General features: G+C 42.9%; 1 protein-coding gene across 3 annotated transcripts in view; it reads right to left on the reverse strand.

Annotated features, from left to right (window-relative positions):
• The window catches only part of hdac7a (histone deacetylase 7a), a 59,342-nt gene that overhangs the window by 15,251 nt on the left and 25,551 nt on the right, over positions 1-18,540 (reverse strand). For 2 of the 3 annotated variants that reach the window (XM_068598178.1, XM_068598179.1), the window contains exons 3-13: positions 7,297-7,487; positions 7,065-7,152; positions 6,366-6,486; positions 6,061-6,161; positions 5,410-5,532; positions 5,106-5,215; positions 4,280-4,381; positions 3,049-3,211; positions 2,390-2,595; positions 1,980-2,183; positions 1,043-1,289 (exon numbers count right to left, since the gene is read on the reverse strand). In XM_068598178.1, the coding sequence (XP_068454279.1) occupies positions 1,043-1,289; positions 1,980-2,183; positions 2,390-2,595; positions 3,049-3,211; positions 4,280-4,381; positions 5,106-5,215; positions 5,410-5,532; positions 6,061-6,161; positions 6,366-6,486; positions 7,065-7,152; positions 7,297-7,443 (1,612 nt within the window). In that variant the 5' untranslated portion in view covers positions 7,444-7,487. Of the gene's footprint in view, positions 1-1,042; positions 1,290-1,979; positions 2,184-2,389; positions 2,596-3,048; positions 3,212-4,279; positions 4,382-5,105; positions 5,216-5,409; positions 5,533-6,060; positions 6,162-6,365; positions 6,487-7,064; positions 7,153-7,296; positions 7,488-15,108; positions 15,214-18,540 lie in introns of those variants that run through there. The other variant, XM_068598180.1, reaches the window with a different exon arrangement.

An 18,540-nucleotide genomic window follows, 5' to 3' on the forward strand; every position in this document is an offset into this window, starting at 1 on the left:
TATATATATATATATGTATATTTTTATATATATATATATATATATATATTTATATATATATATATATATATTTATATATATATATATATATATATATATGTATATATATATATATAATTACACTTAAACATCTTTTGGGCATACAAAAGCAGCACTTTTTGTTTTTGTCTGGTTTTATTGCCACGTCTACATTTTTCATAACGTTCAAAAACAGAACATCAGCAACCATTAAATGGACAGTTCTCCACAAAATCTAAATGTTCCTCTTACCCGTCTTACTTATCAAGCCAGATTGTTTTGGTGTGTGTCGCCATTCAACTGTGCTTGTGTGAGAAAATAGTTCCTGCTTTGTGCACCACGAGAAGAAGCCATATTGTCCCACTGAATTGGAGAGAAGTCATCTCTACGGACGATGTCTCCAAAGCTCAACTGACACCGAAAAACAAATGGCACCACAGGAAGGAGGAAAAATATGTTTTGTTTTGTATTGTGGGGTGAACTGTCCCTTTAAGTCTGTAAGTGCTGCTTATGTAACTTTTCTAGTTGAGGTTGTACAGGCCAGACAGTGCTAATACTCACAAGGGTTTAAACGCCCTACATTATGTTTTGGAGTTCTCTGAATCTTTAACAGCAGGAGTGTTTTGATCGATCCATTCGCTGAGACTAAGAAGGCCTTGCCGCCAGCTGAAAAGTCATTTCTTTCTTTAAAACACTTTTGAAAATGCAGTGTTTTACACTTAAACTACATTATAGTGAAAGTAAAGCTTTTAAATGGATGTGTTAATTTAATGTGTGGGAGACAGCCATTGATTTTTGATTTTCCTTCACTAAGCGTGACATTTACCTCTGCTGCTCAGTGCACGGTGCTAAATACTGGGAATTGTATAAAATATAATTTTGGTCCCATTATTATTCGCGACATGACTGGAAATTTGGAATAGAAATGGGCAGCGACATGCAACAAAGTTTCCCCAGCTGTCTTTAAACCAGGGATGTTTTGTTACAAACCAATTCTAACACTGTACAAACAAATCGGACTCACCAGTGGTGAAGCGGGGTTTGCTGCTGCTGTCTTGTGTGGCCAGGCTCAGGGGTTTCTCTGGCAGAGTGAGAGAGGTGGAGGCCGGGGAGGACTGTGCACGTGACAGGGGCCGATGCACTCCCAGCCCACAACCGCCAACCCCGCTGCCGCCGCCGCCGCCGCCCCCGCCCTGCAGCATGGGTACCGCTAGGGTCTCCATCTGCCGGTGCAGCTGCTGCAGCTGCTTCTGCTGCTCCCACAGCAATGACTGCAGGAAGAGTGAGGGGGGAAGAGATGAAACATAGTTGACATAATTCTAACTATATATTCATAAACAAAACTGGCTTCAGGGAAAAGAGCAGAGCGGGAGCTGCACAGGGGTTTTCCATGAAAAACAACATGAAGAGCGGCGCGCGTTGAGTTCCATTGCTGCACATATGGTATGCAGCTGTACATTGCTCTAAAACTCTCCAAGTGATTTGTGTTCAAGGCTGATATTAAGTGCTGAAAGCCACAGAACTTCCTCCAGTGTAACGTCAATAAAATCTGAGTTGGTTTTATTTGGCTCCCCCCAATCTGCCCTGCACCATCAAGAGCAGTCTGGGTCTGTCAATTTCCACTTGCCTTGAATCTGGAAGTCATTTTTCAAAACCTGACTCGTAAACTCCTGATTATGCGGTTTGACGAGAGACTGACACACTTTCTGAGTAATACCTCAACTGACCATATCGTGCTAAAATAACCGCCTTGATTTAGTCAAAACCTCAAAACCTTGCGATGGCAACTAGCCTGACATGCAAGTGTTAGGGCGCCCCCTACAGGACTGTTGGGAGAAAAACAGCTGCGGGGTTCAATTCCATCTTCCTGCTTTCTCTGAGTGTGTGTGTCTCATGTGTGTGTGTGTGTGTCTCATGTGTGTGTGTGTGTGTGTGTGTGCGTCTCATGTGTTTTTTCTAACCTGGTTGAGTATGAGTGCATGTTGCAGGTTAAGTTGCTCTTCCTGGCTCTTGGATGGCGTCGGCTCCGCCTCCCTCAGTGACTCCGCCCTCACTCTGCTCTGGTAGGTTGGCTCTGTGGGTGACGTCCCGCCGCCATCCTCTGAGTCCATGTCCTCAGAGGGGATCTGGTGCAGCCTGGGCTTCTCACTGGACTTAGACATCAGCTGCACGGGTGATACAAGTTTGAAAAATTGAAGTCGACAAAAATGCAGACACATAGAGAAATGCAGATGTAGGCTACTGTTGTTTTCAATCACTCAAACTAAGTAAATGAGGAAGAAAAAGAGTGTCTATTAGCACAACAAACAGATCTCCGTCTGGGACAATACAGACTGTCTATGTGTTGCTGAAGGCCGTCACTGTTCTATACCTTGCCCAGATGAGTTTGCTGTTTGAGCCTCTCCAGTAGTTGTGTGTTGTGCTGCTGCTGGAGGAGGTGTGTGTGAAGGGTCCGCGGGCTCTGGGGGAGCGGCTCCGAGCGTGTTCTGCTTAGGGGCTTGTGAGGCTGAGCTCCTCCCGGGGAGAGGTGGTCTAACTGTGGGGCAAACTGCAGCTGGACAGTGTCCAGGCCTTGAACTGGTCAGAGACACAAAAGAGCAGACATCAATAATGAGTTTCAGTGAGCAGAGACAAAAGTAACATGTGTGCCCACACACACGTAAACACACAATAGCTGCAACAATGTCAAACCAAACTTTGATACACTCAATATGTATAACTTGCTTATAGGTCAAAGAAAAGTGTTATTCTAAATGTGATCACTGGGTGGTGCTCTAACATCTAAGACATAGAAATTAAAACACTTTTAAAAAGTTCATGAAGGTGTATGTGTCCCTCTGTGGCTATTTGGTCACATCTTGGATGTATATGTAACTTCTTTCACGTGTATAAAGTGAAAGACTGGTACGCAGATGATCAGTGACAAAACGTCAAAGTGAAATAAATCTTGGCCCCACATGTGTGCACGTGTGCTGGGTTTGTATATGCACGTACATGTCTACGGTATAAGTGTCAGTGTGCGTGTCTCACCAGTGAGTAGCGGACTGTGCATCAGTCCAGAGGGTTCCAGGATGATGACGGGCAGGTGAGGGTTCATCTGCCCAGCCTGGTCCTCTCTGAAGAAGACCTGGGAGCCCCCGGCGGTGAGCACTGGCACCCGGCCCACTCTCAGAGAGGACAGCTCTCCTTCAGCCTGCACACAGACAGTTATTCAGCATTTACGGCGTACAAATAACATTCTATCTGGATTTACAGGCCGACATAAGATGTGATTAATAGATTCCACTATGTTGACAGAAAGTGATCATTTCAGATGGTATGAGGCAATTCATCCAGGAGACGTGATTGGAAAAACTTGAGCCACTTTAAATGTAAATATACAGCACTCCAAAACCCCAAAAGCATCAATACAATAGTGACGCGGCATTTAAAGAGCATTATGCTTTATTGATTTGATGTTCTTCCTATTTAAAACAGGATTTCCTTCATTCATTTCACTGAGGTATTCAAACCATGGGGCTGTTATGTTATGTGAGCTTTGTGAATGACTTTTGTACAGACTGTGCTGTACAGTCACTGAATCTTAAAACACTCTTCGACAGTTGTTGGAAGAAAAACTTATTCACTCTTACTGTTATATTCAGACTTCTCATTGAACTGTCTCTGTTTAATCTTACACACTAACTCAGCGTGTCTCCTCATAGCAATGAGACTGGGGAATCTGTATGTTTTTGTCTGAAAGAACGTGCAATTCCATTGTTATCATACCAAGCCGAGGCCAATCTAAAGACGTAATGGTGGGATGGATCTATGAAGACGTCATGGTGGCCTTGGTGTATTGATAACCTCAAGCTATTTAAGAAGGTACTGCTTCGCTCGTTCTTCGAGCAGTCTTGGATATGCAATTTGTCTATCACGTTGTACATCTGACTGTAGGAAGAAAAAAATATTTTGCAGTTTAATTTATCGCCCCAATCGACTACTTTTACCATCAACAATGATTGGACAACCTCATGAAAAGGTGGCAAATGTTCCCTTAGAGTAAGTTAACCTGGGACTAAACCTATAAAATGTGTGCTCTTACAGGTTATAACCATTGACAATAGAATTTAGAAAGAAAAAAAAAAGTGTCCTCAAAATGGAGCAGATTGCTGCGCGTAGACGTAACAGAAGACCTCGCTCACCTACTTCACGGAAAAAGAAAGAAACATTTGGAGAATAAACTGTTATGATAGACATTTGTTGCAGGGCAAGTGTTTACCCTGGCGTTGGCTGGTAGTCCCAGTGTGATGGTGGGCAGAGTGGAGGGACTCTGGATGGTGAAGTTAGTTATGGTGCCATCTCTTAGCAGCAGCCTCTGGGCCTGGAAATGCCAAAAACAACAAACGATTAATAATGCATACATATATATATTCAAATCTGAAGTCCAGTGCTGATTATGCATCCCATAACGATATTTCCTGAACAAATGTCAGTGCTGATGTAAGTCACAGCCAGTGTCGTCTAATCAAGGCAGCGTGCTTCCTCGACACTGGAGAATGATGAGTCACACATCCGCAGCAGGTGTGACTGGGGTTGAATGTATGTGATTAAATGAATTATGCAAAAACAAACTCAGTGCCCCCACACTCGAGTCGTTCCCTTAAACATGTCATTACTCAGCGTCTTGGCACAGCTCATGAAACAACATCGCTTTTTTTCCTTCTTTTTTTTAATCAGTGTGTGTGTACTTGTTTTTCAAATGCTAATTTTTCTCATCTCTAAAATATAAGTGCAAGTCTGAAAGGAAAAAGGGAAAGATTTTCTCTAGAGTTTCATATTTTTCATTTATTTATCCTTCACTTCTATCCGGATTTCTTAAAGACCAAACCAGTTTTCTATCGAAAAGGTACCGAAATGTCTCAACAGGTGGAATAATTTGGTGTTAAAACATGTTTATTATTTATTATATTTCAGTTGATCTTAAACTGATGTTTTAGCTAGTTTTACTTTATCAATATTCTGGAAGGACCTAACAACATAGTGTGTGTGTTGTGTGTGTGTGTGCGTGTGCGTGTGCGTGTGTGCGTGTGTGTGTCGTTGCTGACCTCATGCGAGAGGCCGCCTGCAGATGGCAGCAGCCCATTCTCATTGGGCAGACTGTCATTGGGAGAACTGCAGCCAGAGACCGGAGTGCTGCTGCTGCTGGGGGACGAGTCTGTAGAGAGACGAGCAGTGTGTGAGTTTACATCTCGACATATTCACGTTATATTCAACCATATCGGGGAAATCATTTCATAAATCAATCACAGTAAGAAATAATTTACACCTTCACCTGATCTCATATTAAGACAACAATAATGTGTTTCCACTCACTCCTTTATTTGTGTGTGTGTGTGTGTGTTTATTTACCCAGTGTGTCAGGTACTCGGTGCTTGACAGTGGCCGGGGCGCTCTCTTTGCGGGTGAGCGGGCTCTTGCGGGTGTTGAGGTGTTTCTTCAGCTTGTGTTTCACTTTCAGATTGGGCTCAGACGCTAACAATTCAGGGCGACATTTTGGAGTGTTACTCAAAATGTAAATGTTTTACAACGTGCTGTTGATGACTCTAGTGCAACAACAAGGATTTAACCTATTTAAATTTTCCACAGTAGGAACCTAAACTGAATTCAGTCATCCATATTATTACATTGTAGACCTGTGCTTTTCAACATATGATGGTGAAAAAGGACACGTGTTCATAATAATTACAGTTCACGAGTATGACTGTACACATGGACAGAACACAGGCTGTGCTAATTTTTCCATGTTATTTGTTTTCAAATGGTGCAACAGCCTGAGGTAGAGTGGGACTAAATCCACAAACTGCCAAACAACTACTCCCCCTGACTGATGTAAAAAGTTGGTGGTCAATGACGATGACATTTAAACGAAAAAGAAGAAACCAACACCAGTCTTTCTGGCTCTTTCACTTTATAACTGTCACTCCACCTTTAAACGCTAATTCCACAATTTGCATCCTGAATGTTTTAATGCTGCCTCTGGTTAAAGGTCAGATGTTTTACCTGCCCTGCGCAGCGGCGTCCCTTCTGAGCGGTCAGGAGAGGACTGTGAGGGAGACGAGACCAGAGTCTGGGAGGAAGCACCAGGGTCTGGGCCCAGCTTTCTGGACAAACACAACGTGCACAAACAAGGACATACAGCCATTAGGGGGGAAATAACCACACCACATTATGGTTGAAGTTTATTTAAAATCCAGATTTTTGGAGTTGACATGGAATAAAAGGGTCATTTAAAGAATTGTTAGACATGCAGTATAATCAATGTGCTGATGCATATTTAGTGTTTTATAATGTGTATTTTGTATTACCTGTATGCTACAGGAGCAGCAGTCATACTGTTGGAGTTAGTTCTCTCCAGCGCTGCTTGTTTCTGCTTCTTGAGAATGACCTCCTGGAGTTTCTGTTTCACCGCGGAACTGGCCACCGCACCTGTCAATCAAAAACAAAAGCAGCCATTCAAAAATCTCAAAAAGGAAGACTCACCAACTGCTTCATTACATAAAATAAGAAGTGAAAACACAGTGTGCAGGACACTGCAGTCAGTGACTAAACAATGCGGAAGAGATTACTGTGCATGGCTAAGAGTGTGTGATGCAGGGGAAGGTCACAGGTTGCTTTGAGAGCATGTTCGCTGATATTTCCGTGTGTGTGCACACGGAGGTGACAGAAGGTGCTTGGAGTGATGAAGTCAATATTGACCCAATGACTTTATGCGCCCAGACCTACCGCTATAATTAACTTCACTGTTGTAGCTTCACTTGTCAGGTTATATTTAGCCCTCGCCTCAACGCAAACAGCTTTGGAGGTGGAGTAACACTGTTCAATAAAAGATGAACATGATCTCCTCCCGGGACTTTCTACTTTGTCCGCAATTAGCAAACCGGGCCATTAATACTTTCAAAGTTGTGGAAATAGGTTTAAATCGGTGAAAATAAAATGACAACTTCAAATGTTAACGGAAATGTGGAGTAACATGTGGGAGTGAGTGTGAATGTGAAATAACTCACTCTGTTGACTCTTGTCTTTGTGCTTTAGCTGCTGCAACTCCTGTTGTTTCTCCTGCTCCTGCTCCCGCCTCCTCTGCTCCATGTTAAACTGCCCCCCAAACCCAACAAACACATTCATATTATAGCAACAAATACGTAAGATCAACAAATAATAATGTACAATATTGTTTCAAGAAGTTGTGTTTACAGGCAGTTCAAATTCTACTGGATCTCTATGTTTTACATCCTTTACCCGGATATGCTGGTGCAGTTGCTGTTGGGAGAAGGAGGCGCGGGGCTGAGGGGAGAATGGGGTGAGGAGTAAAGGCGGGTGTAGCGGAGTGAGAAGCGCCGTGTCCGAACCAGGGCGCATCCCCCGCTCTCCCACCCTGAGGTCCATGGGAAACAAGGCCGCGTACGACACCTGCACTGCCACCGAGGAGTCTGGGAAAAGAGAGGGGCGAGGGGAGAGGGAGAGAGAGAAAAGGGGCGTCAGTTTGCTTCGTCCCCATTAAGAGCGGTTGATCCATACAATACTCTTGGAAACTCTACCCCGAAGAACAATGAGCGCAACTAAACAGAGGCTAAATGAACCAGTGCTTTCAGGAAAACTGATTCCATATAAGCATGTAACAAAAAAAACAAAGTAAAAATATCAGTGTTTACTGTGAAAACTAGGTTGAAATCGTCAGTTTAAATCACAATAACCTACCAGCTACTACTAGCTATAATGCAATGGTTACTGTCCCGTCTCCTTTTTAAGCTAGCATGTTCTCCTAGCCTCTACAAGTCAATAAATATTCTCATAATGGATTTTATTTCATTATTTACTGAATTGTAATTCTACAGCTAAAACATGACAGTGGGCTTTCTGTCCACAGTTTATGATTCATGGCTATCAACACATGTACTCATCAGTCAAATCTCAGAACCTTTCAACAAAGATAAAACCATAATTATGTTAGCATTCAGGGTTGACATATCCCATGAGTCTTAGTTATTGGTACTCACTCTAAGCCTTATGGGAGCTATAGTTGGGAAAGGCTACTACATTACCATTTTGGGGCGGAATAATAAGGAGATATTTCTTGAAGTTACTTTGCTTGATTGACATTTAAGAGTAGAAATGTATGCGTTAACAAATTTAATGATTTTAAATTAGTTCATTAATTCCCCCTTTTTGTGAAAGCCGACATGGTACAAAATGTACGATGTGTGCATTGTATGTCAAGACCTCACCACACCCGACCTGAAAGTATTCTACCAAACTACCAAAGTGCAGTTAGTGGTCTAATGTAGATGTGAAAAGCGTGTGACTTTAAGTTCGGTTTCCTAACTGAGAAAATTGTGTCAAAAGATGAGTTTTGTTCTCATGCAAACACCCAAACAGGTGCACCGAGCCCCAAACCGCTCCAGTGGAAATGATTACAAAACGATGATAAAACTGTGCGACAGCAACATCTTAGCTACCATCACACTGTGACAAAATAAGTTATGTCTTCGAAAATGAACTAATTTTCTCCCTCTGTGTGTCTCCTACACACACACAGACACACAAACACACACACATTTCCCTGCTCTTTGCATGCTGTTGGGGTTATTTGCGTTGCATGGCTGAGTCAATGGGAAAGATTGCCTCATCCGGTGCTAAAAACAGGATCCAGGAAGGGAACAGCTTGGGAAAGGGCTGGGGGTGGTTTCTGTCTGTGAGACACACACACACATCCAAAGCTTGCACACACACACACACACACACACACACACACACACACACACACACACACACACACACACACACACACACACACACACACACACACACACACAAGCATACAGATGCACTCGCAAACACATGAAAATACATGCACACTGACTCACACACTGACACAGAAAGGCAGCTGCTCACCGATACACACATGTGTCCCACCACGCAATAACAAAAACACAGGTTTCGATAATACATTAGCAAGCAACACATGTCACCTAACATATCATATTATAGTATACATTCACTCATGAGCGTAAACAAACCCACACACACACATACTGTCAAGAGGTTTATACACACATCCACATACTACACACTCGTACACAGCTGCACACACAAGACAGGCTTGAGCAAACACCTATTGCACAAACTTGCCTTGATGCTTCCACCTTAAACTTTAAACACACACACACACACACACACACACACACACACAGAGCGCGCCTTGAAATAACTTGGTGTGACATCATCTCCGTGCTGCTGCTTCTGGTGCTCAGATGTCGGGCTGCAGTGTGTGAAGTAAATGTCACTCACAGAGGGGCTTGGCTCGTTGCCAACAGCAGCATTGGAAATGGTGAAAGGCAATAGAATAAAACAGAAAAGACGGATGTGTTTTTGCCGTCGTTTCTAGAAGCGGATATGTGTGTGTGTGTGTGTGTGTGTGTGTGTGTGTGTGTGTGTGTGTGTGTGTGTGCGTGTCCACATGCAAAGTGAGCTTGTGAGTTTCTGTGGTCTCATTAGCATCGTTGTTTGGGTTAGTCTTACATAGCACTGTGTGTGTGTGTGTGTGTGTGTGTGTGCGTGCGTGCGTGCGTGCGTGCGTGCGTGCGTGTGTGCGTGTGTGTGTGTGTGTGTGCGTGCAATGTTAGAACTCCTCCATATTAGGATGTACAAATACAGAGGCACAGTCTAAATGCCGACCATTGCTGGAATGACAGAAATCCCTTGGCAAACACGCACAAACCCAAACACACACACAACCTGTTGTGCACACATTCTCTGCAATGACAGCAAGGAATAACAAAGCTATTATTCTGAGGAAAAGAAGAGGAGAACATGCTTATACAAGGAAACAAAGGCCGATACAGCACACGCACACACACACACACACACACACACACACACACACACACACACACACACACACACACACAGAGTTGGGAACAGCAGTGTCTGTCTTATTCCTTGCCTCCCATGGGTTATAAATAGAAAAACATACCCTGCTCCAACATTTACCTACACAGGGCCTTTTGTTTTCGACAGAGAAACACACACACACACACACACACACACACACACACACACACACACACACACACACACACACCGAGAGTAACACAGTGATGTCACCTCCAGTTTCCAGTTGTTGTTTTAGCAAAAAGTAAATAGTTGTAAATGAATGTGCTAGGAAAATAACCAGTCATTGAGAATGGGAGGATGCAGAATGGTTTGCTTGTTATAATTATATACTTGGGGTTTGCTGAGAGAAAAGACAGCTTAACCTTTTCTTCACTGTGTTATTGTAGCCACCATCACTCCTTAGCGCTCTAAAGTTAATAAATCGCCGGCATTACACAATGTTGAATAACCTGCTTGTGTTGAAATGACATAGGCATGGAACTCACTCGGCAATGGAAATCTTTTAATAAGTCCCATATTTGGCTCCATATGATGAGTTTAAAACTTACTGGATTGTAATGTAAAGTGGCTTTCATTGACTTTCTGGCTGTGTACGTCCAGGGACCATTTTATTAGAGACTTTTCCCCTTATTTGCTAACAGCTCACACCTCTAAAGAGTGTGTAAAAGCATGCAAACAGCCAAAGTGTTGACTCCACGCCAGAAAAGACAAAGCATGACAGAAAGCTTCCAGACAGCGATGACGTTATCGCTCATTCTACGATTACAGACGTATGAAGCTCTTCATCCGTCATTGGTGCGCAACATTGTCTTTATCAGATACCTGGAAAGCTACGTGCTTCAGCTTCTTTAAAAAGGCCCGTCTATAAAAACACCAGGAAGTACACAATGGCGTCGCCGAGCGCATGAAACTGGGTCCTCCAGTTGAGGAACAATCTCTATGACCACTTTAAAATAGCTGATAATAACACGGTTCCCCGTAGCCAACATGATTTTAAGTCTCGAACCCGTGTCGTGGTTTAGTCTCTGGACCTCTGCGGCCACATTTAATCCCTCCACAGTCTTCCTCTCTCCTGGGTCTCTCCATGTAATACTAGTCTCTAATGTTTTTAGTCCTCTTTAAGAAGTATATTTCGTTCCAGTTCATAACATCTGGGTGCTGTCTTTGCAGAGGAACAACGAATGCTGACCCCGCCGTTGTGATCCTCTGCTGATTTAATTTAGATAGCTTGTTTTTTTCTCTCTTCGAGAAAGAGCTGGAAAGGCGAGTACTGGAATACCACGCATGCAGGCGCATACATTACAGCATTCAAAACGAGCTGCACGGTAAAGCTGCAATATGTGTTTTGGGCGCGGTGGGTCGGGATGCGGGAATTGTGGGAAATTGAGTCTCTGCGTTAAAAAAAAAAAACATTCTTTACAACTGTCGACTAGGGTGTAAATAGAGATAACTAGCTGTCTCTGTGCTGTTTGTTTTAGTCTCGCATTAAAACAGCCAACTATATATGCTGGTATTCAAAGATCTTTAAGTTATTTTCTTTTTATCTTCTTAGCTTTTGCATTATCCCAAACCCCATTTGTTACTATTTATGACGGTCAATAAAAAAAGAGAAGATCAATGTCTTCGCATTCTGTATCTACTTCCTCTTTATACAGTTGTCATTGTTATTGGCGCAGTCCGCCAAATTGCATAGCCAGTCAGGGCATTGAAAAGATAAGTGCACAGGCCGAAGAAAACATCATCATGAGTTCAGCATTGCTGATGGTGTTCTTTACTAAAACAAAGCCAACGGTTTTGACAGAGACTGTACACAAGCTTTTCTACTATTCTACTGTTCTATTTCTGACTCGAGCTGACCAAGATGTGCAATTTTGGACGGGACTCTTGAGGCTTGCATTATCAAAGCGCAAATTGTTGTTTCCCGGCAGGGAACCGCAAGTGTTGCAAAAATCAGCCAGGACTGAAGTCCAGCTCCACGTGAAACAATGCACTGTGAAGCACGGTTTACTTTGGGTAGGAGTGTCAGCGTGTCATTATGGAAATCGCCAACGACACCGCCCGTCTGGCTGTGGACACCGTGCCGATTTATATGAGCGATAAGGTAGATACCCTTCCACCTGACATTTGGTAATCCCTTCCTAAAGATTCAATTTGATTGTGTTTGAAAAGCCCAAATTTGCCTCAGTGGGCTTAACAATCTGTACAATCTGTACAACATGGAAAAGGAAGAAACCTGAGGGAGACTAAGTGAAGACGGATCCCTCTCCCAGGTTGGGCACAAGTACAAAAGAATGAACAACATAATTAATTCCTCCCTTTTCTGTTCTGTAATTTCCAACTTGAATCTCGGGACTCGTCTTACAGGTTGGACAAGGACATAAAAGCTCTCCCTCATTAAAACTAAAAAATTAAAGAAAGAACACAAAAAGGGACGGACCGAATTAAAAAGAAGGAGAACGAAGTCAGAAGACAAGACGGACGAGTTGGTCGACAATTTTTAACAATCCCAAGATACGTGTCGTCACTCGCGATGGACACTCTGTGCAAAGTCAACACCCAGCTGAGCAGACGCCACCGCTTTCTGCCCCGACACACGTCCAAATATAGCCTCCTCCTGTTTTGACTTGTGCCGCGTGCACAAGTCTGACCAAATCCCACTCCACCTTTTAGAGGCAACAGCTACTTTCAGTAGATAAAGATGTCATTACCTCGGGGATATCTGTGAAGAGGTTAGTACCAATTGAAAAAAAGGGGGCTGGGTGAGTCACAAGCAGATTTACTGGATGTCTGTGAAAAGGGAGTATTGAAATAGAAAAAAGAGCAGAGGAAATAAGAAAATAATGGGTAAAGGACGGACTCTGAGACAGGGGTTGAGGGTTGGGGGGTCTGTCACTGCTGAGTCCACCTCTATCACTTCAAGTGACATGCAGCTGTGTTTTTACAATATCTTTGTGTCTGTGTGTCTGTGTGTGTGTGTCTGTGTGTGCGCACATGTGTGTTGAAAAGGTTGTTTGCATAGAATGAGCCGCAGCAGCAACCTGATACGTCTCCTTCGAGCTGCTAAAGAAACATGCGATTTTTGTCCTATTAGTGTCATTAAAAAACTAACCAGCTGCACATACTTGGAACACGTCGACCAGTGTATTCATTCTACTAAGCGGTCCGCGTGTGTGTGAGAATTTGCTCTAAAGAATTAGTGCTCTTTGCCAAAGAAAGCAGTTCCCATCTCATCTTAAGCAAACAAACACAGGGTCAAGGCAGAAGGTTCAAGTCTGGCTTTTTTGAAGCAAGTGAAGACGCACAATATTGAGCAAAGTAATTATAATAATAAAACAATAAAAATAACGCTGCAGCAGAATTCATTGGGCTGGATTGTGAAGTGGTCAGCTCTTGAAGTCACTTCTTCGCGACTAACTTTTTGCAAGTAAAATATGTTTCAGTCTTCTGATCAAATATGTATCTGGCCTAACAAAGCATTGATATGATGTTTGTGTTCAACCTGTTTTCAGAGCAGCATGCCACTCTGATTGAGTCACTTCAAAATTCTCACCAGCTATTTCATGATATCAGATTTCGTGAGATCTCTTTCAACAAACAAACCTCGTTCCATTGGAAAGCCCCACCCAGTACAAGAGTATTATTATTAGCGATGCAACTTGCTGATTAATCTCTTCATTTTCTGTATTATTTCACAAAGCCCAAGGTAAAGTCTGTACAATTGCTTGTTTTGTTATGCGACCAAGATCAAGTCCGAGACCTAAAGATGTTCAACTTGTAATATACTGTAATACACAAAAGAAGAGCAAATTCTCCCATTGGAGAAGCTGAAACCAGTAAATGTTTGAAATGTTTCCTTAAATCGTTTTTCACGATCAGTCAATCGTCTGGATTGTTGATGATTCAGGTTCCGCTGATTGTCTAATCTATTAAAAGGACAACTTCTTTCAGCAACAAGTGCTACCGTTCTGGCAGAGCACAAATCAGAGTCCAAGTAAATATTTGAATATAATAACCTTTCATCATATTGAATTAAAGTGGTTTGAGAGAAAACTGTCTACCCCGCGGTGCCACCTGGGAATAAGAACGGGCAAACCCGCCTGGCTCATCTGCTGCGGTTTACACCTCCTGGGGGGTCCGAACCCCAGCGCCCGGGAACATCCAGGACGCAGCAAAATTTATGAGAAAAAAGAAAATACAGGTAGAGCGCAGGGTCTCTGCAGACACAGACACTGCCACACACTTCTAGTGGGTCAAAAGTGATGATTGAGAGGAATTATTTTTATATCAGTCTATACTTAAAAAAATAATGTGTTTCTCTTTAGCTGTTACCAAATTGTACAGTTGTATATTGTCCGGCTCTCACGATTCCTCACTTCCTGATTTAGAAAAATCAAAACTTGAACTTTATGCTGAAAGTGCATGTTTAACCTTCCTGCCATTTGCTCAAAACTCTTCCTCAGTGTATAGGTGCTGTGGGATGTGTGGAGGAAACAGAGGCAACAGATGAATCACTGCACGGTCCTTCAGACGTCGAGGAGTTAGATGCAACACTTTGATGTATACGGCAGCTTCTCATAGGAAACAAACATGTGGGACACTAAACAAACCCAGAATAAAAGTGATCCGAAACCACAGACAGCTCCTGTACAATAACAAACAGTCCGTTGGTGTCCGTGTCGTCCTGCAACCCATCCCACAGCAGATGTTCCCATTGAAATTAAAAAGGTGCTTTTCAATTCATCCCCCAATGAGAAAAAGGTTAACAGCATAAGCGATATACGCATGACCATGTACGTGTGTGTTTGTGTGTGTAAGAGTCGGAAATGACTGTGTGTGCGTGTGTGACAGTAACAGAGTAAGGTTGATGTATAATGCAGCGAGGTTCCAGTTTCCAAAGTCCTCATTGAGTTTCCATAAACATCTGAGGCTGCTGTTAGTCTAGCAAGCTTACACACACACACACACACACACACACACACACACACACACACACACACACACACACACGCATACGCACACACACACACGCACACTCACACCTCTTGCATTGCTGCACCTAAAAACAGCACTAAGAAGTGAGCGACACAAACAATCTCTTTTAACCCCTTGTTGCCCTCCTGCTTTCGGTTTGTCATCATCACAATTTGTCACACTCACCGGCGCGCGCCGCAGCGGGTTTCCCAGTGTGCAGTGCGACCTCCAAGGAGTTTGGCACAACAGGTTTCACCTCCCGGTCGGCGGATACAGACGCCCAGAGAAGCAACTGAGTGCACACAGCGGTAAAAACGGGTGAATAAAGTCAAAAGGCACATGCCCGTGTTTCTGTCTTGTAAATATCCGGCTGTGTGAAAACCCCAGTAGCACTTCTGCCTCAGCCAGCTCACAGCAGGATCTATAATTAGACAGAGAGCTCCACTCCCCTCCAGTCATCTTTTACTGTCGGCCACATCCTCTTTTCTTAACTCCTTCTCTTTCTTCTCCTCCCTCCCTCCCTCTCTCTCTATTTGTTGACGCTGTCCGACACACAAACTGTTGATTTCATCATTTCATTCACACATGTGGAAGCACCTTGTCTGGGAGGGCGCCTGCAGACTACAGACAGAAAAGGACTTTGAAAGAGTTTCTTTTGAACTCGTTTTAAGATGCTGCCTGAAATCAAATGAAAGACCAAATGGAAACAAAATGTAGCAACAAGCAGACTAAGTGCAGACTGAGGAAACGGTTAGCGAGAAATGAACGCTGTGATGAAACATGAGACCTCTGACAGCACTGCTGGCGGCATTTTAACACTTTACACTTTCTAGGACCCACTTTCACAACAACTACCATGTTTTCAACTGGCACACTTTGGCCGGTGTTAGCTCTTTCTCGTTGCAGGTCTTTACAATCCATCCCATAAACTTCGGGGATCGCGACCATGGTAACAGGGGTGGACGGGCTGGCAGGAAGTTGAGTCTATAAAAACACAACAATGGGAGAACCAGGGTGGCTTCCTGTTTAAGAGCTGAGTTTAGACTCCCATTTCCTCCCCCCTCCTCCCGCTGCTGTCGTCGTGACACTGCTGCCGCAGTGCCCTTGAGCCCCTACGTCGGTGAACTGCATGCTCAGTCGGTAAAAAACGGAAATAACCGTGGCTTCCCCGACATACACACACACGCCGTCTCCCAAATCGATGTTCCCGTTACTCTCAATGCATGGCTTTAGTGAGCAGCTGAGGGTGTTGACATCCATTAACTACTCAGATTAATGACTAACAGTGGCCCTGAAGGCAACCCACCAATGTACTGAACACAAACACACCCATTACAGGAACATGGAAAATCTACTAAGTAAACTATTGACAATCCAGTTAAGTTGTTTCGTCTCTTTCATTTGCTTCTGGGACTGGATGGGCAGAGATACATCTGGTATAACTTAATAAATAGATCTAAGAGTTTGAGTAGCTTTGCAATACTCTGAGAGACTTTGTGTTTGTGAGTAAAACAACTTGCAACATAGTGAAGCCAGGAACACTGCTGTTGAACCTGACAATGTCATTATTTATACTAAAGGAATAACCCATCATTCGGGGAAATGTGCCAGTTAGTTTTTTCGCCGAGTTCTGCAAGATGATTAGGTGATGCTAACCGTTAGCTTAGCCCTAGCATGCAGATTGGAAGCAGGGGGAACTGCTAGTCTGCTCCTGTAAAAACCTTTAGGACCTCACTAATGGACACAATAGTTGTTTCCCTTCGCCATCAGTCTTTATGATATGCTAAGCTAAGCATCTCATGGCTGTAGCTTCGTATTTAACAGAAGAAAGAGAACTAATGTATTTGTTACCGTCCAACTATACGTCAAACTATACTATATACTTTTTTTAAATATTCATACATAATAACGTTAGAAGTGTGTGTAGACTAGGGAGCGACCTCCAATTCTACCAAGTGTAGTCAATACGGAAGTCTCTTATATTTTGTATTTTCTTTACTGACCAGCTCGCCCCTGCTGGTCTGACTGTATGAAAGTGTATGGACAAATTACTTGATTTGTTCACTCAGTAAACATTGTAAACATGAGTGTATGGTCTAATATTTCCCAAAAAAGTAGCATGTCTTTTTCAATACAGCATGATGTTCATTGATTACATTATGGTCCCATTTAGAGTCAAACAGAACATAAAGCGGAGTATGCTTTAGGCCGAGCTTACTGTGGTTGACAGGTTGCTGGCACTGCCAGAGACGCTTACCGCCTCTCGATGTCACTCCTACGCGGTCCAACTTCTGTTCATTGCTTGTGGGGGAAAAACAATATGCTGACGGCCCTAAATCCAAGATGGCGACGGCAAAATTGCTGAACGCTGGGCTTCAAAACGGTATTCCACAAACCGATGGGTGACGTCACACTTCCAATGTACACTTTCTGCTGTGGACACACAGTACATTGTGTCTATAATCGGTTACAATCACTGCCCAATAACATATAGAGGAGAAGGAATTTCCAGCATGGGTCATTGCAGTTGACTCTTACCGTTTTGCAATGCTACAGAATGCTGACTTCAGTTTTGGGGAAGTGCAGTGGTGTGGTGTTTCTGCACCAATGTGTCAACTTTCTCCCGGGATTTACTGTTTTATGACTGTTTGGTTTCTTTGTCTGTTCAGCTCATGATAAGACCCACTTTCTTCCTTTTTTTAAAAAAAACAATGACCTTTGCTTCAGAATTAGTAACAGCATCATTTGCACAAGAGAGACCAACAAGTCATCTTTAGTGTGTAGCCTTCATTTATATTCATTGATATATTGTGAGTCGCTGTTTTTTATAACGATCAGTGTTTAGTGTAGTGGAGCATTTATCAGTATGTAAGTGACTATTATTCTAATAGATTAAAATGTGCAGGAGGTGAGGTTGTATTCACACACACAATTGCTAAATGACTCTTGCCCAACACAGGATCTCTATGAATAGTATTGTACTGACAGTTGGGATCACATGGTCTTTAGTGTGGGAGTGCACTCTGTCTTTCTCCCATCTGACCTCAAGAACAAGAACAGGACAAATCAAACTGTGTGCGTGTGTGCGTGTGTGTGTGTGTGTGTGCGTGTGTGTGTGTGTGTGTGTAACACTGAGTATGCCTCTTTGTGCTTAAATCAGATAGTGATATATATTGTGTAGTGTAAGAAGTTGAAGTCGTTTTTTTATAAAGAAAAACAACTGCAACGTATCCTCATACAACGCTTTGTATGTTCCCAAAGGTTTTATTGCATTCTCCTACGAATGTCCATCAAGACAAACTATCAGTGCATGGTGTGTTTTACTACTCGGTTAAGATTAGGTTAGGTTTAAAGAAAAGGTTGATGTATGGGTTAAAATAAGTTCCCTTAAACTACGTGGTTAAGTTTAGGGTTCAGTGTTAAAGGTCATGGTTTAGATTAAAGTAGTATGTTTCTTCCATTAATACATAACTTAAGCCAGTGACGTTAGTTAAGTATGTGCGTTAATTACTTACTTTACTTTAATTTAGGTACTTCAGTTGTGCGAGTAAAAATAAGTTAAAATAAGTCAGCTTTGACGTTTGGTTCAACACGGGACATGGACAGCGGTCTCCTGGG

This window comes from Clinocottus analis, unplaced genomic scaffold (assembly GCF_023055335.1).
Source record: "Clinocottus analis isolate CAN_PGR_092001 unplaced genomic scaffold, fCliAna1.0.p SCAF_4, whole genome shotgun sequence".
NCBI classification, from domain to species: domain Eukaryota; kingdom Metazoa; phylum Chordata; class Actinopteri; order Perciformes; family Cottidae; genus Clinocottus; species Clinocottus analis.